The 24,017-nt window shown below is 39.6% G+C and overlaps 1 protein-coding gene across 1 annotated transcript; it reads left to right on the top strand.

The window, feature by feature from the left end:
* Positions 1-9,551: 9,551 nt before the first annotated feature.
* Positions 9,552-23,325, top strand: LOC101166233 (class I histocompatibility antigen, F10 alpha chain). The gene is made up of 7 exons (XM_004074059.4): positions 9,552-9,788; positions 10,359-10,619; positions 19,600-19,866; positions 20,188-20,487; positions 21,503-21,598; positions 21,896-21,965; positions 22,114-23,325. The coding sequence occupies exons 1-6, from the start codon at positions 9,731-9,733 to the stop codon at positions 21,934-21,936; spliced, it is 1,023 nt and encodes a 340-aa protein (XP_004074107.1). The 5' UTR covers positions 9,552-9,730; the 3' UTR covers positions 21,937-21,965; positions 22,114-23,325.
* Positions 23,326-24,017: the final 692 nt, after the last annotated feature.

Genomic DNA, 24,017 nt, shown 5'->3' with positions numbered 1-24,017 from the left:
CTTTCAATGTTAAAACTACAAAGGATTGTGGGTTATTGTCGTCCTTCCTCCATTCAGACAAGCTCAAAGCGTAAAACAGAAAGAAACCACCACAAAGTGCCCCCTGATCACCAATAGAGGGACCCAGATTGACCATATAGAAAGAGGATTCTTGTAGAAGCACCAACAAATGATCAATACTAAAGCAAGTGCGTACAAGGTTAATATGTTGTTGGTCAGAGGTATTAACCTAACCCTAACCCTGAAACCCTTCCTCTGGGTCTGTGCGGCCAAGAAAAAAGTTCAGCAGTGGCCACAAGAATTTAGACAATTACAAGCGAATTGTCACTTTCTTTTGAAAATAGGAAAAATCCTTGTTGAGGGAAGTTTTCCTGAGAGAATTTCTCAGAGTTAGCAGATCCTCCTTTTCTCCAAGATCCAATAAACACTAACTCTTACCACTGGGTATTTTAAATATTGAATTTAAAAAAAAATCCTTACACTATAACATAATCAGAGACCAACTTGATTTTTGTGCCTTGGCTGCTGGTGACCTTTGACTTGTGTGAATCCTGTTTTTATGAATTTGCTTAAGCATAACTAAAATCAAGCATCACACTGATGAGCAATAACGTTGAAAGTATCAGAAGTCTATTAGGTCAGCATGCTGATTTCCAGTTGCTTAGAAATATATTAGCTGTCTGTTTTTGAACAAAGTTACTGAACTTTATTCGTTCAAGCAATACATTTCACATTCTGCTTGTTTTTCTTGGTTCTTTCTTTGTTTCTGGACTGCAGCTGTAACAAAAAACAAAACAAAAAAGGACAACTTTAGATGACTAAATACGTTTTTTTAAGTTTCACTGCATCAGATTACGACAGTTCACACGTTTAAATATTTTATGGCATAATCCACTAGATGGCGCCAAAATTTGTTTGCCTCACCACTGAAAAGCTGACACCTTACTGGGTCTCAGAAAATACCCAACAATTAGGAATTGCTTATTTGTTTTAATACGATACAGAAAAATTAGTAAAGCTATAAGAACAAGTATAAAGTTGAGGAGAGGGAATTTCTACATTTAAAAAATCATGCACAAACACAATTTACGTCTTAATTAATCTGTTTCAAACTTTCAAGACATTTTTGCTGAAAATATCAATTTTTTTCTACATTTGTTACAGATATTTGTGTCATAGCTTTTCTAACTGATCTACTGATCGACCCTTTTCTATCACACCAGCTCGTTTTTTTGTTTTCAACAAACTGTAATTTAGAAAAGGAAGCTTATCCCACATAAAATTGTTTTAACAAATCCTGAAAATTTTTCAAACTTTGAATCCTATTTATTAAAATAGTTTTTAACCCTCAGTTTTATTTTGATGGTCTGATGTTGGAGATAAAACGTATTAAATAGAAACATGTAGAAAAATCAAAATCTTATTCTCAATGAAATTTTTATTTTAAATCCTTAAAGTAGGACTGACAGTCAACACAAAGACAGACATGTAGACGCCACACTGGTTAATATTGAAGTGTGGTTATTCAAAACTTCCGTGCATGTCCCAGAGAAACACACGTCATGTGAAAGACATGACTCATTTCTGTGCAGTGCAGACTGGTATTTTTGAGTACGGTAAGTACCCTAAACCCTTAACCCTTGTGCTATCTCAGATGACCCCACCCTTACATTGACGTGTTCTCCCCACCATGACAAAGGTGGATAAAGGTGAAAAGGATTTCATGTAATCCATGGACACCAGTGAAAATCACAAATCATTGAAGAAAAAAGGTTCAGTGCACTGTCTTGTGGGGTCTAGATGACCCAACTCCCAAGGTTAAATTGCCTAGGATAGCACAAGGGGTAAACTGCTTCCAGGAACCTCCATGCCCAAACAAGGGTTTCCACAATAACAAGCTCTTCCTTATATAAACTATTGTGGAAATGAATGAATATAAGGGCGTGACCCTGAAACCGATACATACATTAATGAATTAATCATTTATCATTCAGTTCTCCATCCATGTGTTGGGAGCAGTGCGATTCATGTTTTATCCCTCTTTTCCACTCCCCTCCGGGTAGTGGCAGTGAATTCAGATTACAGTTGGCTTGTCCATGCTTCTGTACTTTGGTGTGGTCCTCACCTCTGGCTCGTCTCGTGCCCCCAGCCGACCCCCCACTCCATCTGGATGAAGTCCATCTGCTCAACTATTTAAACATGTAGTCGTAGAGTTAGTTAGGTTAATTCTTCTCTAAGAGTTCTGGTGCATCGCCTGTCCGTCCTGGGGGAGGTTCCCTCCTTCATGTGGACACTCCTGAGGTTCCTTCCTTTTTTTCCGGAATTCGTTTTTTTAGGAGTTTTTCCTTACCGCGAAGGAGAATGCCAGTTTAGTTTAGTCTGTTTAGTTTAGTTTAGCCATTAGTTAGCCATGATAATTACATAACTCTAACAACCAATTCAGACTTCAGCCTTCAGGAGGGTCTAACTTTGGATCTTCTCTGTCCAATGGAAAAATGATTTATTCCTGATAATTACAAAACAAAAACCTCAAAGAGAAATCTGAAGCAGTAAACACAATCCTCTTGTCTTTTTCTCTTTTGGTTTATGCAGAAGACATCTACTAGTTGTTCGTCGGCTTATTTTTTTTTTCACATCATATGAGTTTAAGATTCTCTGCCAACATGTTGCTTCTGATGCTTCAGTTGCATCTTATTTTTTATCTTGTTGTCATAGTTCCACAAACATTTATGCAGTGCCAGTGTTAATATTTGTCTTATTTTTAATTGTATTTTATACATTGATCTTTCTCAAAGCTAACCTATCAGTTTTCTTTTTGATGCAATTGAGGATAAAAAAAAACAACTTTTGAGAAAGCGGCACAGAGACACCTCTGGACTGGAGTTCTCGGGGAAAAAAAAAGACAATATCCCACGTATTTCATAGTTTGAAGCAATAAAATTTAATAACCATATAAGTGTCGCTTTAAAATAGGAGGTTTGAAAGCTGGTATTCAATATTCTGGTCAAACGTAAATAATGCCGCAATATTTGTTCTAGAATTTCTTTACAGCAGGGATGGCAGGTCCTCCAGCGTAGAAAAGGATTTGACCATTACAAATGACTTCTTGGGTGGCTAATTGCATTTCCAAGGCTAAATCTAAAGCAAACAAAAAAAACAAAAACAAATACATAACAAAAATAAAAAAAACACATTATTTAATCATTCCTGTACAGAATTGCAGCCTGCCACACCTAAATGATTGAGGAAACACTGTGCCTGCATTTAGAGAAACTATCCTGTGGTGCAGCCTTGCAGACTTGAATTGTTTAATTAGTTGTCAAAAGTTACTCACCCAGGTTTATGAGCAGAAACGTTTGGAAACTGGTATGTGGGTGTTTCTTGAGAAACCAGTCAACCTCCATTTCCTCCAGTCAACCATAACTTAATTTGAAAGGTGTCCTGTGACATGGTAAAAACAGGCTTCAGCATGAAACAAAGCATGATTTGTGGTTCCGGTCAACATGTTGTATGGAGTTTGTTTTTTTAATTTTTCTCATTCAGCACATGGTGTTTTGATACGTTCTCCCTGAATGATTCAGCTTTGCCCTATTGGGGACAGGCATTGTTTAATTTGTTTTGAATGTTGACTTTTCCCAGCTTTTGAACTGCTCCCGTCATTTTCTTGTTTTCCATCTCATAAGTCAGTGTGATGGAGTACATGACAGAAATGTCTGATAGTTTCAGGATGATGGTGTAGCCATCAGTGTGCGAATGTGTGTGTGAATGTGTGAATGGGACTGTGACTGTGAAGCGCTTTGGGCCTACGAAAAAGGTAGAAGAGCGCTATATAGGTATACACCACTAATATGTGGAAGCAAAATTCATTTAGAAATGTCTAATTTGACAATTAAAATGAATGAACTGAAATGCTTTTCCTTTTCACAATGTAACTGCATCAACTGACTCAAAAACAAAATTAAAAATCAATCCTTCAAAATCATTTTTAATTTTCTACTTAAAAAACACTTATTCTATGTCATAATGAAAACGAAAATAAAAAAAGGGGATTGCATGTGCGTTTTCCCATCCAACCTGTGAAAGGTGTAGCATAACTCAATCCCACAACATCAGTGCCTGTTGGTCCAACCAGCAAACGCCAAAAGTTTAGCATGGCCAAACCTGCTAGAGCTGTTCATGGGGCTGTAGCTGTCCACGAACAGCAAAATCAGCTGCAGGAGACGATCTTCTGAATGTGCTTTTATTACTGTTATGATTATTATTGACCCTTGTTCTATTCTAGGCACTTTAACATTGGGAGTTGGGTCATCTAGACCCACTAGACAGTGCGCTAAACCTTTTTTCTTCAATGATTTGTGATCTTCACTGGTGTCCATGGATTACATGAAATCTTTCCACCTTTATCCACCTTTGTCATGGTAGGAATAACACGTCAATGTAAGGGTGGGGTCATCTAAGATAGCACAAGGGTTAAGGGCCTGTTCGCGCATATTTTTTTTAAATCCATGCTGTCAGTGCTTTTTTCTTGGCTGCAAGGACCTGGAAGAAGGGTTAACATTAGGCTAATACGTGTTAAAAACATTAACCTTGGAGGAACTCCAAATTCCAAAATGCAGCAATAAGCATCTTCGATGTAAATATGTTGGAATAACATCAGCCTTTATTCTGTTAGCAGCACTTCCACCTTCTGCGATCAGGAGTTTCGGATTGCAGGGCTTTGGCTGCCAGTCTGAAAACAGAGCTAGTCCGGGGAAAATTTCGACGAACCGTCCGAAGGAGGACCTAAACAAGTATTTTTAAAATAGTTTGCTTTATTCATAATTTCTATTTTTGTGCCCTACAACTGGCACCTCTTCTATGAACTCTCTTACATTTCTCTCATGCATCAGATCTTTAAAATTCCCTTTCCATCTTCCCATCACACTGGTGGAACCTGGCAACACAGTTCTTCCCTGTCCTTGATCTACCTTACCTGCAGCACATCCTTCCCCGATTCTCCATTTATCTGTCTCATCTGTACACATCTACTTATTCCCTTCTTTGTGTTCAGCCTGCCATACAAGTCCCCAAAGATTTCTTTGTACCCTTGTCTGATGTCTTCTGTCCTCTCAGTGTCTCATTTTTTCTTGGTAAATGTTTATCTCTTACTGTAATGTACAGTGGGGCACAAAAGTATTTAGTCAGCCACCAATTGTGCAAGTTCTCCCACTTAAAAAGATGAGAGAGGCATGTCACTTTCGTCATAGGTATACCTCAAACATGATAGACAAAATAAAAAACAAATCCAGAAAATCACATTGTCTGATTTTTAAAGACTTTAATTTTAAATTATGGTGGAAAATAAGTATTTCGTTAATAAGAAAACTTCAACTCAATACTTTGTTATATACCCTTGCTTGGCATTTACAGCAGTCAAACGTTTTCTGCAAGTCTTCACAAGGTTTTTACAAACTGTTGCTAGTATTTTGGCCCATTCCTCCATGCAGATCTCTTCTAGAGCAGTGATGTTTTGGGGCTATCGCTGGCCAACACGGACTTTCAACTCCCTTTATAGGCCTCTCTCATCTTTTTAAGTAGGAGAACTTGCACAATTGGTGGCTGACTAAATACTTATTTGTCCCACTCCTGAACTTCTTCATTCCACCTCCAAATCTCTTCTCCTCATTTCAGATCACACCTTCCTCCCATTTTCCCTGATCATTCTGTTGTAGCTCTCCAGTTACCTGTAAGGACCTCTTATCTCCTCATCTTTGTTTCAACTCCACTGTGAAAGCCACATAACACTCTTCCTTTTATGCTTCCAAAACAGTCCTCTGGTCTGTCCTTGTCATCTTCCTCACCACCAGTCATCATCAGAGTCATTATCCGTGGTTACATGGGCAAAATATCTTGATCGGATCAATGGTCGGATTAGAATTCAACCGTGTACATGGGCCCAGAAAAACTTTTTCGGATTAGAACAAACGTTTACATCCGCAGCACTTTCGGTGGAAATAAATCAGTCGCACATGCGCAGTTCTGTTTAAAATACCGAAAGAGGAAACGAATCTCGATGTAAACAAGCCGAGCTGCCACATACATATGTAGCAGTTCAGTAATATACGAGATGATCTTCTAAATTTGCTATTATTATTGTTATAGTTATTATGAAGCGCCTGTTCGCTCATCATTTAATTTTTAATCTGTGTGGTCAGTGCTTTTTTGTGGCAGAATGAAGCCGGAAGAACGGTTAGGTGAAGGCTAACAACATTTAGCCTGGATGAGCATAAATCGATGCGGGAAATGCCACAATCTGAATCTTGGCTGCATGTAAGTATGTGGGAATCACATCAGCCTTTATTTTGTCAGGACACAACTGGAAACACTAATCCACGTGATTGTTTGAACAGTTTCTAACGACTGAATTCTGCTTTGAAAAGCTAACACACCGCCCCAAAGCTGGAGACATGGTTCTCCTGAATTTGGCTGCTTGTTCACATAGAGCTGTGGGACAGGTGGCAGTCCGAAGCTTCCCATTAGTAACAAAGCATCCTCCCCTACCCTCAAACACAAAACTTTATGTCCGTCTGCTCTGCTCAGAGACCGCGCAGGGTCTGGAAGTCAGGGAGCACGAAGCGCTCCTCCCCGGCAACCCCCTCTTGGGGTGTCGTAGAAGATGGGAAGGGAGACACAAGGAGCCCGCGGGGCGAGGGCGGAGCACAGAGGCGTCCACAGAGCAGCCGGTCAGTCCACGATGTGCTCCAAAGCTTTCTCTGGAGCACCGCACCATCTATGCATGACGTAAACCAGAGCAGTAGTGACACACGATCGGAATGAACCGTTTACATGCAACACGATCGGATAAACAATAGGCGTAACCCACCTATGTTGATCGGAAAAAAAATTCTGATCCGAACGAGTCTGATCGGGCAGAATATTCCGAACGGCATGTTTACATGACGCATTTTTCTTCCGATCAGGCATTCTTTCCGATTACTTTTGCCCATGTAAACGCGGCTACTGTCTTCTGCTGGCTGGCTACACTTTTCCCACTATATGGAGTCTCTAATCTCTATCATATTACAATGTTGGATTACAATCATCTTGTGTGATCCTCCCTCCACTCTACTATGTTACTCTATGCTCCACTCTTTTCTGGAAAAGTGTGTTCACTATTGCCATTTCCATCTTTTTAGCAAAGTTCACCAGCATCCTTCTGCATTCCTGTCCTGAACACTAAGCTTTCCCATCATCTTCTGCTCGGTTTTACCTCACCCTTTTACTCAACAATCTGGATTGCTGTATTTTTATTACATGTTTTTATGATGCGAGTTCTGTACTTGTTTCTCTTTCCACCTCAATGCGTTGAGACATGCATAAGTAGAGGTCTAGTTTTAGGAAAATTTTTATTTTTGTGTTGAACAGAAAACTACTTTCAGAGTAGACATACAGTAAAGTTGTGAAAGACTTTTTGAATAAATTTAACAGTGTATACTTCACAGAGTCACTTCAAATAAGTCTGTGCGCATAACATGTTGACACTGCATTTCTAACTATCCTGCTGTGAAAGGGGAATTGTCCTTCGGATTTGATCGACCCATTTTCAGTTTTAAATGCATAAAAGTATTTATTTATTTTTTTGGAAAAGGTTTTCTTGACTTTTTTAGTGACAATTTAAGAACTTTTAAAAAGTTTAATAACGAAATGATCTTGTTGAAATGATAACATCTGTGTTGTTATGATTGGTTTTCTCCCAGTTGTCAAAATAAGAAAACAAAGACAGTAGTAAACACTGACAGCCAGATCCTCTCCTAATCATGGAAGCTTAAAGAGATTGTTCTTTTGTTGTGTTTTGTTGCATACATGATCAAAAACATCACAAACAAAGCTTATGCTTTCTGTTTATTCTGTTGTGTGTTAAGTACACATTTCTATATTGTTGCAATATAATATTTCACCCCAAAACATCTGATACAGGACATGATTTTTTGAACTAGTTTGCCTTTTTGAATCAATAGCCGCAGTTACATGTGCAAAACATCTTGATCGGATCAATGGTCGGATTAGAATTCAACCGTACATGGGCCCAGAAAGACCTTTTCCGATTAAAACGAACGTTTACATGGGCCACACTTTCGGTCGGAATAAATCACATGCGCAGTTCTCTTTAAAATACCGGAAGAAGAAATGAGTCCGGCTGTAAACAAGCTGCCACAACATGAACAACGATCAGATCAACAATCGGCATAACCCACATATCTGGATCGGAAAGAAATTTTGATCAGAATGAGTCTGATCGGGGCAGTATTTTCCAAACGGCATGTTTACATGACGCATTTTCCTTCCGATCAGGCGTTCTTTCAGATTACGTTTATCCATGTAAACGCAGCTATACTGATCCTGTAAGGAATAAAGATGAGAGAACTCCATTATTGGAACCATTGGGACATTACATTGGAGATTACAAACCATAAATCAAACATTAACAGTGGTGAGCAACTCATGCAGCTGATCATTTAGCTAAAACCTTCTCACAAACAAATTCATTTTGATCCTCTTTCCTGTGCTTCACCGTTGACACACTGCCTGACGGAGCTGTTTGCCGAAAATATTTGTTCAGACTATATGATGGGTGCTGAAGAAAAGACTGGTGCACAAATAGCTGCAATGCAAATTACTTTTCAACATGACTCTTTCCACCACCTGGAGTTTTTTATACTATCAAAACTTTACATGCATGAATTATTGTTTTCTATCTGTTTTACTAGTTTCTTCCTGATTGAAATCCATTCTAGGCAACACTATCGCATTGATCAGAACACCACACTGGACAGGTGGCTGGAGAGCATTCAGAACCAAAATCAGTAGACATTTTTGGACTGTTGGGACATTTAAGCCAACAAAAGACTAATATGCAACACCACCAGCAAGTAATTTTTCAGAAGAACTTTTATTATTATTATTATTTTTTAATGCTTCTTTCCCTTACTTATTAAAGAAAAACAATAAAACATTCAATAATTAACGTTTCTGATATAATTTTGTAAATACTAAAAAAAAATGTCAGCTTATATTGATGTTTTTTTTTAAAACACAACAAAAAAAGAAAGACAAACTTAAAGACATTTACTTGTTTTGCCGGTAAATGTTTGTGGTTAATTCTTAATAATAATTATAGACAGACTGCTGCGAAGATCACTTCAAATTACATTAAACATTTTTTTTTATTAATCCTCCAATAAAATATGTTTTCTTTAGCCTGTCAAACCGTTACTCACCTGTTAAGGCGACGGGTTTGGGTCTCGCTGTGATCTGACCTGCGCCCCCATTTCATTTCATATACGCGTATGATGCAAATTGTACATGTGCACAGTGACAATAAAGGCATTCTATTCTATTCAAAACCATGTGGGACCGTTTTCACTGCGGAGACCGAGGTGTCATTGGGGAGGATCAGCCAATCAGACTCAGCCTTGTCAGACTTTTCAGGTTTTGTTTCATTATTTCCTGGTGAAAGCGCGTGCGGTTTGAGCGCGTGAGTTGATCGCGTGCACAGGAGATACTGATGGAGCGCGGGCACAGGTGTAAGTGAGCGCACAGACACCGGATTCGTCAGAGACAAACCCCAAAGAAAGACTGTTCTTTTCGGGGTAGGGTTTTAGTGATTTTAAAAAGGTTTGATTTTTTTTTAACCTCTGTGTGTTTTGCGCTAACAATCCAGGAACAATTAACGCCACGGAGTTAAAAAAAAATGAAGATTTTGGGGGTTCTGAGCGTCATTTTCCTCGGACTTTACAGCGCAGCGGCTGGTAAGTTACTCTGTTGTTTGTTTTTTAAATCCAATTTAACAGTGAAAACGGGGAATTTGTTGCTTAATCGCCCATTAAAATACACTTTAAAATGAACTGTAAAGCTAATTTCTTAAACTAAATAAAGCAATCGTAAATAAACAAAAAATCTATGAGAAAGGGGTCAAATTAAATAGAATCATTAAAAAAAGGTAAAACTGTTAAAGAAAATTGATTCTTTTCCCTAATTTATTTAAAAGAAATTTTCGTTTTTGAAACGCTATTTAGTCTTTGATCTGTTTTAAAGTCACAGTTTTTTTTGTGCCGCAGTCAACTTTTAGATCATCCATCATGGCTTATCGAAATATAAGTAGGCTATAAAACGTTTTTTGATGTTTTGATGGACTTCATATTTGATTTCTGCTTAAGAAATAAACGTAACTTTTGATTTTTGTATATATATTTTTTAGTTCAACGTTTATCAAATCCTGAAAATATTCGCAGTTGCGCAACCACGTTGTTTCCCCTCAGGGGGACTTTGATGAGCGTTCAAAGCTACTCAAAGTGGTTGTTTTTTTCTTCCCACACTAGTCACGCATTCCCTGCGCTACCTGCACTCAGCATCATCAGGAATCCCAGGATTTCCCGGGTTTGTGACGGTGGTCTTGGTGGATGGACAGCCGTTCTCCTACTATGACAGCAACATCAGAAGGGAGCTTCCCAGGCAGAGCTGGATGGTCCAAACTGAAGATCCGGACTTCTGGGAGAGGCGCACGCAGAGCTCCTTTGTTAATGAACAGGTCTTCAAACGTAAAGTCGCAATGATCAAACCGCGCTTTAACCTCACAGGAGGTGAGTTAGGACTTTTTTCAAAATGCGTTTAGTATTTTTGACTGTCAAACTGTTAAAATGTTGATGCGTGTTTGTGTGTGTTTTATTTATGTGTGGATGACCCTCAGGGTATTTCATTTTGAATATATTTCTATTAATAAAAGAATTAGTCCTTAGTCATTAATTAGTCCTGTCCACGGTGTCCCCTGCCTTCGCCCACAAGTAGCCGGGATAGGCTCCGGCAGCCCCGTGACAGCAAAAGGGACTAAACGGAAGAAAACTAAGGAATGAATGAATGAATTACAAAAAACATATCTATTAATTTTTATTGAAAAAAATTCACATTTCCAAGTTGTTCGTATTCAATCTCCATCTACAGTTTTACAACAACAACGAAAACTATATGTTTTTACCTTTTTATTTTATTTATCCAAATATAAGTAATGCTAAATAATTCTTCCAGTGATATTTTGTACAGTCAGCTTACTTCAAGATGTTGGTTTTGTGACTCATTGAAATGCAGTTAATTCTTTTGAATTGCGGCTGTGTAAGAAATGTAATGAAAATCTATTTTACATCGTTGAAAAATCTGTTCCAGCATTTCGTTTTTCTTTTGTGACATTGATACGTTTGATGAACACCTTTCGAAAATCAGCATAATTAAAACATAACAAAAGTGAACCGAACTGTCTGAAATTGCCGTACCAAAACGGTTCGGTACAACTACGTGTACGGCCCCAGTTTGATCAGTATCGGACAGAGTCTGGAGAACCTCAGCAGAAAGAATGGAGAGCTAAAGCGGAAAGTCTCTTTGAAATAATGATCAATTTTTTTCTTTTCCGCTCTGCAAGACGAAACTTGACATCCCGAAGGGAGGAAAGCCGCTATTTCCTCGTTTTTTTAAACAGTCAGAAATAAGAACTAAAGCAAACCTTTTAAATTTAAATTATTTTAAACGTAAGGAGTTGAAATCTTGACCACACAGACAGAGCAGAGCTGCTGTTTTAGAGGTAGAGATGCGCTGCGTCATGATCTGTTGCCTCCGAGGGGGAACGCGCTCCGAGCGCAGATATGCCCTGGAGTTTCATCGCAGCAGCTTCGCATGATTCAATTCTTTGAGATCTCACTTGACTTATTTTGGCTCATTTTAAATCCGCCATGCCTTTGGCTAATTCAGCTCTTAATCTTTCAGCTCGTTGTGGAGAATTCTTCTTTGGTTCTGACTAGTTTTAATAAAATGTCATAGAATTCAATAATGGCTAAACTAAACTACTTTGCGGTAACAAAAAATAACTACTTAAAGGAAGGAGGCATTCTCGCCCAGGACAGACAGGTGATGTACCAGAACTCTTAGAGAAGAATTAACTTTGTAACTCAACAACTACATATTTAAATAGTGTAACATATGGGCTTCATAGGCTTGTAGGGTCCACAACCAGTGTAGGAGCAGGAGCAGAGATGAGCCAGAAACGAGGTACACAGTCAGGTTTAAGCCTAACTTTGAATGTAGAAACTGTGTCGGCCTCTATTACATGAACTGGGAGCTTATTCCATAAAACAGGAGGTTGATGACTAAAGGTTCTACCATCCAACTGAGCTTTTGCAAATTCTGTGATTTTGTGAAATTTTGAGAGCAAAGTGTTCTGTTTGGGTGGTAAGGCTCTGTGAGGTCCTTGATGGGGTCATACCATGTAAGGCCTTATACGTTAACAGGAGGATCTTGAACTTAATTCTAGAATCAACTGGGAGCCAGTGAAGTGAAACTAACACAGGAGTGATGTGATCTCTTCTGCTAGTTGCTGATAACAATCTTACTGCTGCATTCTTCACAAGCTAGAGCCTTCTTAAGGAACTTTTAGGACACGCCGCTAGCAAATTCAAAATGATTGACAACTAAATGGAAACAGCTAAAAGAGAATATTATAAGTACCAAGACGTGAACACCCATAAACAGCTGCTGAACAATGTCAGGGATTTTTGTTCAGAGATGTCAGTTATACGGGGAAAAGCAGAAGAACCAGTCAGATGGAGTCTTTCCAAAATGAACATGCTCTTCGATAATTTGGTTCAGAAAGAAGCTAAACCAAAAACACTTGCTGGATTAAGGTATTATGATATGAGGTTCCATTTGTGCCAAAAATTTGTTTTTGTGTCCACTGTCTATGTCTTTGGTCGTCTCACTTTGTCGTCAGGACTTAGCAACCGTTGCTACTGTCGATAGCTCCGGTCGTTAGCTACTGTCGATAGCTACGGTGTTTGCTACTGTCGTTAGCTACTGTCGATAGCTAATGTCGTTAGCTACGGTGTTACTGCCGTTAGCTACGACGTTTCCCCGTGTTTTGTCGTTAGATGTTCTCGTTTTTCAAATTTTGCCAAAGTCGTCAGAAAAGTCCTTTGTACGGCCGGTAAATTTTTTCCTGTACTACCACGGAACGAAAAAGAAATGTTTATCAAAGCAGACGTCAGGGTTAACCATGACAATACGTTTTTAAGATGAACTTTATTTTGATATTCCCTCAAACGCGTATTGCCAGAAAGGGTGGGGGGGAGAAGGCTCGGGGGAGCCTTCTCCCCCGGTTGTGCCCATCCGCCCGCTCCTCCCCGCTCTCACCCAAACAAATATTGCACACAGGCACATAGGGCCCCGGGATCTGGATGGGAGGGGTATGCTGGCGGGACTCACTGGGGATGGCCCTCTCTGGGTTCTCGTTGGCACCCGCCCTCCTCCCCGCTTTTTACTTGCATATTAGACACTCTGATTCATCTAGGGCCTTGTGGAGAGGGTCTGGTGGAGGGGGGCACGGTGAAACATCCGTGCTCACCTTTCGCTGGCCCCCCCACAATTTTAACTTCCTCTGTAGACACACACACTGCATGCTAGCAGCACACACACAGCAAATACACACCACTCACAGAGGGACTCCGGAGTGGGGGGCTTTGCGGCTTGGCAGCGGTGGATCCCCCCACACTGGTGACCTCCTATTTTACCTGCAGCACACACACAGCACTCCCACACCTCCATACATGGGTGGGGTCGGGGGGGGGCGGCCGGTCTTCACCCGCCTGGTCCTCTCGGGGCGGCCGGGCTTATGGGTGTCCTGTCGGCTGCGGGAGGGGTCGGGCATGCGGCGCTGGGGGTCGGCCGGCTGGGGGGGGGGTTGCTGCTTGGCGGCGGGGGTAGGGAGGGTAACCAGATGATTGTGAGTATGTGTGTGTGAGTGCATGGGTAGGACCGACCTGGGGGCTGGCTCGCTGGGACCCTCTGGGGCTTTCCCTCCCCATCACAGAGAGGGGAGGGCACTGAGAGGGTTGGGGAGGGGGGGTCAGATATTATGGCGGGGGGGGGGGGTAGTGCGTAGGGTTTTAGGGGGGTGGCTGTGGCTGTGGGTGCGTGGCGATCCCTGGGTTGCTAAGGTCGCGGGCCTGGGCTGGCTTGCGGGGACGGGGCGCCGGTCGGGTGGTGGCCGGCTTTTGGGTTCCGGGGGCCCTGGCTTCGTCCCTGGCCTTTGTCTCGGTGTCCGGCGCCCGGTGGCCCCCATGGCTGCCGCCTGGTACGGCTAAGCGCTCCTGTCTTGTGGCCTGGGGGCCGGACACTGGGTTCGCTTGTGCCTCTGGGCATTGGGGGGGCCCCTGTAGGGGGGCCCTCTCTGTGCCTGGCTGGTGGGGTGGGCGGTCCCCTCCTCCTGCCCTCCCGGGCTGCCTGGGTCCGGATGCTGGGGGGGCTTCTGGCCTGGGGGGCTCTCCTCCCCTCTCCTGGTCTGGCTGGTCTGGCTGGGTAGGATCTGGCTCCCTTTATGAACACACGGTTCACGTCGGCAGCATGCATGTATCTCCACCCCCACGTGCACGTGCACACTCCACACTGCTCCCTGTCTGCTTCATCCCTCCTCCTTACCTACAGTGTATTGATGGACAGTTTTTTTTTTCTCGCTCATCTTAGTGTCAGATTTTCACCTTTGATGTAACATTCGTCTTTCCAGCAGATCTGGTATAATTGTTACAGCTTAAATTAATAACTTAGTCAAATCAGTGCTTGTATCCCCCACCTTTTCACCTTTCTTCCTTTTACACTCTTCCACCCTCCCCTCACATTCTTCCCCTCTCCCTCCCCACACACACTAAATGTAACAAATAAATAAAAAATAATACGACAAAAAGGGGTTTATACAAATCTACACTCTAGTTTCTTGAAGCTATATAACCTCTTTTTGTGATAGTAAAACCTGTCCAACACAAAAAGCCTTCAGCTCTAATCTGTTTGCTCAGCTGTTGGACAGAACAAGTTAAAGAAAAAAAAAAAAAAAAAAAAAAAAAAAAAAATAAGAAAGGGTGGGGGGTGGGGGGGGCATGCATACAACGCTTGACACGAAAACAAAGTGGCGCATTACCGCCACCACCTGATCTGGAGGCGAACTACTTCTATTTAACGCGGAGAATGACACATAATAAATATGAACATTTTACGAAGACTACTATGAATGTGCTGTGTTCTGATCATGAAAAACGTGGCTGATTTATTAATAATAAAATTACAAACACATTGGTGTTGATTTAATGTATTTGTTCAGAAATAAACCCTCAAGTCATTAGTCCATGGCAATATTTATTTTTTTGCCGCTGAACAATTTACGGGGGCCTTGCAAGGAGGCCTTTAAAATATCTTGGATGAGTTACCTTCTCAAATTTTAGTGGGTCCAGTCACTAATTATGAATATAACAGTCGAAAACTGACTTTTTTGAGCTTTTCTTTTTAATCTATTTATGTGACCATGAGATGGCGCACTCGGGACCAGTAAAAGGCTCTTATTAGCCCGTCTGATCCTCGTTTATCCATCAGATTTGTAACAACATATTTTATAAAGATCAGTCATTTTTCAAAATAATTTGAAATAATAGTTTCATCACAAGATTAAATTAAAGCCATACTCTAAATAACTTTAAACGGGAACGTGAAACCGTTGTACGCTGCACCCCCCCCCCTTTCTGGCAGTGCGCGTTTGCAGGATTGTCAATAAAGGTTTGTTTTTATTTAAAAAAAAGTGTTTTGTTCCGTGATAATACGGGAAACAATTTATCGACCGTACAAAAGACTTCTCTGACGACCTTTGCAAAATTTGAAATACAGCAAGATCTAAGGACACGACATGGTGAGAGAACGTAGCAAACGACACTAGCAACGGTTGCTAAGGATCTTCCTGACGACACGTGAAACGACGTAGCAAACGACACTAGCAACGGTTGCTAAGGATCTTCCTGACGACATGGTGAGACGACGTAGCAAACGACACTAGCAACGGTTGCTAAGGATCTTCCTGACAACACGTGAAACGACATAGCAAACGACAGTAGCAACGGTTGCTAAGGATCTTCCTGACGCCGTAGTTAGACGACATGGGATAAGGACAATGACAAAGATAAAGTTTAAGGATAAAGCAAGCATATACATCACAAAGTTAATACAAAGTAATAATCAAAGAATCATGGGCATGCAGAAGATATTGCTTAGTAATACATAGACATGAACCAATGTAAAATGAACTCGTTCAATAGACATAGACAATGAGCCCAAAGCATAGACAGTGGACGCAAAAACACGATCAGTAGACATAGACAATGGACCAAAGACATAACAGTAGACGCAAAAACACATTTTGATATTTTTGGCACAAATGGAACCTCATATTATGACTCAGATGCAACACCTTAACGGTATGAGGTTCCATTTGTGCCAAAAATCTGTTTTTGTGTCCACTGTCTGTCTTTGGTCGTCTCACTTTGTCGTCAGGACTTAGCAACCGTTGCTACTTTGGTCGTCTCACTTTGTCGTCAGGACTTAGCAACCTTTGCTACTGTCGATAGCTACTGTCGATAGCTATTGTCGTTAGCTACTGTCGTTAGCTAGGGTGTTTGCTACTGTCGTTAGCTACGACGTTTCCCCGTGTTTTGTTGTTAGATGTTCTCGTTTTTCAAATTTTGCCAAAGTCGTGAGAAAAGTCCTTTGTACAGCCGGTAAATTTTTTCCTGTACTACCACGGAACGAAAAAGAAATGTTTATCAAAGCAGACGTCAGGGTTAACCATGACAACACGTTTTTAATATGAACTTTATTTTGATATTCCCTCAAACGCGTATTGCCAGAAAGGGTGGGGGGTGGGGGGGGGGCATGCATACAACGCTTGACACGAAAACAAAGTGGCGCATTACCGCCACCACCTGATCTGGAGGCGAACTACTTCTATTTAACGCGGAGAATGACACATAATAAATATGAACATTTTACGAAGACTATTTATGAATGTGCTGTGTTCTGATCATGAAAAACGTGGCTGATTTATTAATAATAAAATTACAAACACATTGGTGTGGATTTAATGTATTTGTTCAGAAATAAACCCTCAAGTCATTAGTCCATGGCAATATTTATTTTTTTTGCCGCTGAACGATTTACGGGGGCCTTGCAAGGAGGCCTTTAAAATATCTTTGATGAGTTACCTTCTCAAATTTTAGTGGGTCGAGTCACTAATTATGAATATAACAGTCGAAAACTGACTGGTTTTTGAGCTTTTCTTTTTAATCTATTTATGTGACCATGAGATGGCGCACTCGGGACCACATAAGGCTCTTATTAGCCCGTCTGATCCTCGTTTATCCATCAGATTTGTAACAACATATTTTATAAAGATCAGTCATTTTTCAAAATAATTTGAAATAATAGTTTCATCATAAGATTAAATTAAAGCCATACTCTAAATAACTTTAAACGGGAACGTGAAACTTTTGTACGCTGCACCCCCCCCCCCTTCTGGCAGTGCGCGTTTGCAGGATTGTCAATAAAGGTTTTTTTTTTTTTAAAGTGTTTTGTTCCGTGATAATACGGGAAACAATTTATCGACCGTACAAAAGACTTCTCTGACGACCTTTGCAAAATTTGAAACACAGCAAGATCTAAGGACACGACATGGTGAGAGAACGTTGCAAACGACACTAGCAACGGTTGCTAAGGATCTTCCTGACGACACGTGAAACGACGTAGCAAACGACACTAGCAACGGTTGCTAAGGATCTTCCTGACGACATGGTGAGACGACGTAGCAAACGACACTAGCAACGGTTGCTAAGGATCTTCCTGACGCCGTAGTTAACGACATGGGATAAGGACAATGACAAAGATAAAGTTTAAGGATAAAGCAAGCATATACATCACAAAGTTAATACAAAGTAATAATCAAAGAATCATGGGCATGCAGAAGATATTGCTTAGTAATACATAGACATGAACCAATGTAAAATGAACTCGTTCAATAGACATAGACAATGAGCCCAAAGCATAGACAGTGGACGCAAAAACACGATCAGTAGACATAGACGATGGACCAAAGACATAACAGTAGACGCAAAAACACATTTTGATATTTTTGGCACAAATGGAACCTCATATAACGGCCTCATCTTCCAACTCGTTTAAGAATCTTGATCTGGGTGTTGATACACAATTAACTATAGTGCCGGTTTCTGCTTTGCTTTGCATGGCAACAAAAACAAAGCTGCTGGTCCAATTGTTGTTTCTCCAGAGTCTTGAAGGCCTGTGCAGATGTGGGTTTCTGCAAATTTAAGTCATTTGGAGCTTTCAGCATCTCTGTTATTTTTTTCAGTTCTTTTTTGTGTTGGTGCAAACTTCAACTTCTCCAGCCATTTTAGCATTTAGCAAATTGCTTCTGCATTTTCAGCAAACAGCTTCAACCTATAGCATTTCTACTTTCATTATTGCAGGTAATGCAATTCAATTTGAATTGCAGGGTTTTGTTAGGACAGGGCCAGACTTTTGCTTTGTTTTTTTCTATGCTCATGTCTAATTTTGCCCTTGGCCACTGTCTATCAAAATCATTTCTGCTTTGCTGAAGGAAGCTGTCTCTGCAAATGTTCTTTACTTTTTGTCATACAGGTACTGAAGCGTTAAGCTGGTGCAGTCGTTAATAGATACATACATGACCTTATTTCAGACATTTTTGCAAGGAGTTTAACAATCAAATAGGTTATTAACCACCTAAGCTGGTACAGAAGGATATGAAATTAAAAGTATAAGGCAGGATTTTAGCTGTAAATATGAGTCTCTGAGTCAAAATCGTTGTCAGAAAAAAGGTAATCAGAAGTTAAAGCCCATAACAACAAGAAAATCCTCAAATGTCAGCAAAGTCAGCATTGATCTGCAAAGTATTAAACTACTTGATGACATTGAAAGTATCTCTGCCTTGATGGTTAAGTTAAAAAGCAAGTTCCCCCAGAAATCCCACAGATTTACAATAAAACTTTATTCATTAAACAGGTTAGTTAAAAATGTCTTATAAGTGGAGAGTCACTGTTGTAATAATAAAAAAGCAATTGACTGTTTTTTCAAGAAAGGTTTAAAATGTTTTATAAGTCCAGATTAGAAAGTTTATATGTTGATGAATTTGGGTTGGGTCAGATCATTTTGACTGTAGTTAAAACTTCTGGTCATTACACATTTAGGTTGTTTGCATTTCAAAAATGTTAACGCTAATCAGGCCACTTTTTTTTAAATTTAGTTTCTAAAATATCACAAACGTTTGATCAAGGCTCTAGATGAGAGTTGTGTTTGTGTGTGTGTGTGTGTGTGGGGGGGGGATGTTAAGAAATTTAACATGTTTATTTATCATGATAGTATCGTTCCAGGTGGATGTCAATGTGCTCTATATCAATAAAAGTTCTGACAGCCTAAAAAGCTCCCACCGGGGAATTCAACCTTGTATGTCTTTGAAAGAATCATAAGCTAGTATTTATATTGCTAAAAAATGATAGACCTGACAAATGGATTTGGTCAAGTACAGAATGAACCAAGTCGACCCACAGAATCGATTTTTGTAATAATTTTAGGAAATACTTCATTTTGCTAAGAAACTTTCCACTTGTATTAATGAATCGACTGCATGCTGAGATTATAACCAGCACGAGTGAAGCGCTGATGAAGGTTCATGTTTTACAGGCGTTCACGTTGTTCAGCTGCTGTACGGCTGTGAATGGGATGAGGAGACTGGAGACATCAAGGGTCAGTGGCAGTTTGGCCATAACGGAGAAGACATTCTGGCTTTAGACCTGAAGACGAACACATGGATGGAATCAACTACAGTTGCCAGCTTCAGTAACAAAAATGAAGACTGGGTCATTCAGATGAATAACTATCTGTCCCAGGGGTGTCCAGATCAACTTAAGAAGTATGTGAGCCATGGTAGGAGCACTTTGATGAGAACAGGTGCGTTGCATTTCCCTATATAGCAAGACTTAAAATAAACAGGAACATTTAGAAATCTTCAATCCTCAAATTCAACAATCCAGACTCTGACCTGCAAAAAGTCTGCAGATGTGTTTATAGGACCATACATTGCTTTGTATTTTGATTGCATCTAGTCATTTGGTTGTTTTGTTACTCACAGGTATTATAGACTGTTAGGTGACACAAGCTTCTAAGTTACAAAGTACTAATATTCTTGCTTCTAATCAAAAAAGACTATCCAAAAATTGATGAGTGTTTGAATCAGGATCATTTTGCCTTCTGAATGGTTTTCTTTTTCAGAGTCTCCATCAGTGTCTCTCCTCCAGAAGAATTTCCTCTCTCCGGTCAGATGTCACGCTACAGGCTTTTACCCCAACAGAGCTGTGATGTTCTGGAGGAAAGATGGGAACGAGATTCATGCAGGAGTGGAGAAAGGAGAGATCCTCCCCAACAACGATGGGACCTTTCAGATGAGCGTTGATCTAAAGCTTTTATCAGACACACCAGAAAAGGAGGGATATGAATGCGTGTTTCAGTTTTCTGGAGTGAATGAAAGCATCATCACCAAACTAGAGGAGTCAAACATCAGGACCAACGGACGTAAGAAACTGAAAGTTTTGAAGGTGGAATTATGCATTTGTGTAGCTTTGTTTTATTTTTTTTTAAAACAGTTTATAGATTTGTTAAATAAATAGTTGCAATAAAATAAGCATGAAAAACATTTTTTATTTTATTTTAAGTACAAATAATAATAACATATTGGATTTATCAGCACATTTCCAGACGCTCAAAGTGCTTACAATGTGTCCATTATTCATTCACTCCTCATTCATACTTGGTGATGGTAACTACTAATAGCCACAGCTGCCCTAGGGCAGACTGACAGAGGCGTGCCTGCCAGCATGTGCCTACAGCCCCTCTGACCATCACCGGGACATTGATGTGCATTTTTACAGTGGGGCTCCACTGGAGGCAGGGAGGGTGAGGTGTTTTGCCCAAGGACAGAGTGACGGTTGACCTGGGGGGAGCGGGGATTGATCCGCCGCCCCATCGATCATTGGCCGACCTGCTCAACCACCTGAGCCACTGCCGCTCAGTAGGACAGATTTTATTTAAAAATATTAAGTTTCACCCCATATTACAAATATAAAATGCACAGAGGATATAGTATGAGCCTTGAAGTCTTATGCATAACTTTTTATGCAGTTTACAATAACAAAAAACATTTTTCATTTTATTTAAGAACCTATTTATGTGATTAAAAATGGGCGGCTGTGGTGCAATGGTAGGGCGGTTGACCTCCAGTCATAAAACTGTGGGTTCGATCCCCACCTTGCCCCCCCATGTGTCGAAGCGTCCTTGGGCAAGACACTGAACCCCACCTTGCCTCTGGTGGAAGGTTGGCACCAGTGCTCTGCAGCAGAGCCACCACCGGTGTGTGAATGTGTTTGAATGTGACTGTAAAGCGGTACATGAGAATAAGCCAATTTACCATTAACTCTTTTTAAAAAAATATATATGTATTAATTTTTGTTAATGTCAATATCATTGCTGTTTCTGAAAAAACGTTTTTTTTGGACAATTTTGTTTAATTTTCACTCTTCTGTTCTGACAGCAAGCCGCTATGAAGTGATGGTCTCAGCTGTTATTGCAATTCTCATTTTTGCTGCTGTCATTGCTGACTGGCTCATTCTTTACAAACGCAGAAAAGGTAAGACACTTTTTTTGTCTATTTAACATAATTCTAAAATCTGTTTCCATTTGCTGGAAATGAATGAAAAGCTTTGAGTCAAGTTTAATAAAATAAAAATGAAGAGAAACCAGGTTTTTAAGCAAGAGTTATTTCGTTTTTCTTATCAGCAGAATGAACTTTATTTATTAGAAAAATTTTGATTTGGGTTCACGTTTTTTAATTTTCCTTAGCCAGAACCTCTTTAGGATGGTGGGAGACACGTGTGTTTAAGAGTTCAGAAAATAATGCAGACTCAATGTGTTTTTCTTGTTACAGCTGCTGATCACCTCAACAAAAAGAAGCAAATCCTTCTTTGAGTCTGAATGCAAAGACAACCCTCCACTCAGTGAGTGCTCATCAAATTTACATTGTTTCCAAACTGCTGTTTACCATGGTTGTTGGTTTTGCATCATCATGTAATGAACGACAAACCTGTCTCATCAAGTGACAAGATAAGATTTTAACCGTTATCTTTCATATTTTTGTCTTCACAGGTTTTTAAATGAAGTCTGCACAGAAAAGAACTATAAGATTTTCATGTGGTAACTATTAAAATTATGTAATTTAATCTGACAAAAGATGTAGTAAAATTAATTTATTTTTGCAATTGTTTAAAAATAAGTATATTTAAGAAATTAGTCAAATATAATTATTACTTTTGTTTTGGAGTTTGGGCTTGACAATGATCAGAAAAACAGAAAAGTTAAACTTTTTTTAATTATTTAAACCAGACTTCTATATGATGTTTGTTTTTTTAAGTTTGAAGATTTGTTCCAGGTACTATTTTTTTATTTAATTTTTTCTGTCTTCTATTAATGTTATAAGGGCAATTTTTATATCTCATCTAATAATGCTTGTTCACCATCTAACCAGGTAGATACATGATTTGTTTTAAGGGATGGATACAATCACAAAAAAGCACACAAGCAGTAAAAATGTGTCATGTTTCATTTTTAATCAACCCACCGTTTTCTTCACTATAAATCTTTTAACCGCCATGCTTTATTATCATCCTGTTTGGCTTGAAGCATGATCTTTAGGTCAAACCTGTTTACTTTTAAATGTTTGATTGATCACCTTAATTCATGCAATGCGTATTGTTTGCCAAAACTCAGTTGATGGTGAAGTCATAGGTGACAAGGAGCAAAGGTTTCCTGACATGATGAATATTGTTATTTAAAGAATCAAAAATAGAAAAATGAAATGAATGTCCAATGTGCTGTTGATGAAATTAGGGCACACTGTAAGTTGTTATTGTGAGCAGGTGTAATAGTTAAAAGAAGTTTTAAAGTAGTACTACAAAAAAAGGTGAAGGCTTTTATCGTGGTTCTCTGGGGGTCTCCAATATTCAAAAGTAGTCTTTGATATGGTTTCAATAATGAATCATGTATGTTACATTGTTAAACAGCCATTGAATCTCTGGGGGTAATCTAGTTTGAAAATGGAAAGTTAACAAAAATTCTGGTGATTAAAGTTTACTTGGGGTTTGGCTAAGAAAACACAAGTACAATGTTTTTTATGGTACTGTTTTTATAAAATATATTTGTGCGTTTACTTTAGTCAACTTTGTAAAGCATTAAATTTGATTTATTAAAAAGTACAGAGAAAACGTTGCTCTTGGGAATAAACTCGCAATGGGTCAGAAAAGTATTGGTGTAATATGTGTGTGGATGCATAGACTGCAAAAAATAAATAAATAAAAGTAATGTTTTCTTGTTTGCTATTCCTAAAATTCTTATTCTGTGTTAAAATTGTATGCCTAAGGAGTTTAAAAACATATTTTTAAGGGTAAAATTAATTATCTTCACACTGCATTAGTGAAAAGCTAAAACCTGCATGACCACAAATAAACTGGTTCAGAGATCTGGGTCCATTCTGGGATATTCCTTAAAGTCTGTGACTCAGGTTGGTGAGAGGAGGATGCAACGCAAACTGAAATCCATCATAGACAATCCTCTTCATCGTCATCCTCTGCATAAGACCATGGATGCACTGAGGAGCACCTTGTGTCCAAGGCTTTAACACCTTGCTCCAAGAAAAAGCACTTTTACAGATCCTAATTCCTGTCACCTTTAGACTCTACAATGCCTCATAGATACTGGATGATAGTTATTGTAAGTTTGTTTTTTAGTCTTATTTACTATCTATCTGCTGTTTTTAATAGAGTTATGGTAACAAGAGTATTTCCCTATTGTGGGATTAATGTTCTATTCTAGTCTAAAAACTGGAGGCAAGGTAGAAAGAAGTGTACAATTCTAAAATCTGCAGTACTCACCTGCTTTTCACTTAATATACAAACAGTCATTATAAACTTGCTGGTCATTGTTAGAGATTTTAGAGAGAAGGTCAGAGAAGCCAGACTGAGATGGTATGGACATGTCCAGAGAAGAGACACTGA

Source organism: Oryzias latipes, chromosome 11, assembly GCF_002234675.1.
Source record: "Oryzias latipes chromosome 11, ASM223467v1".
NCBI lineage: Eukaryota > Metazoa > Chordata > Actinopteri > Beloniformes > Adrianichthyidae > Oryzias > Oryzias latipes.
Note: the sequence above shows the minus strand (reverse complement) of the source record. Positions and strands in the feature narration are given on the sequence as shown.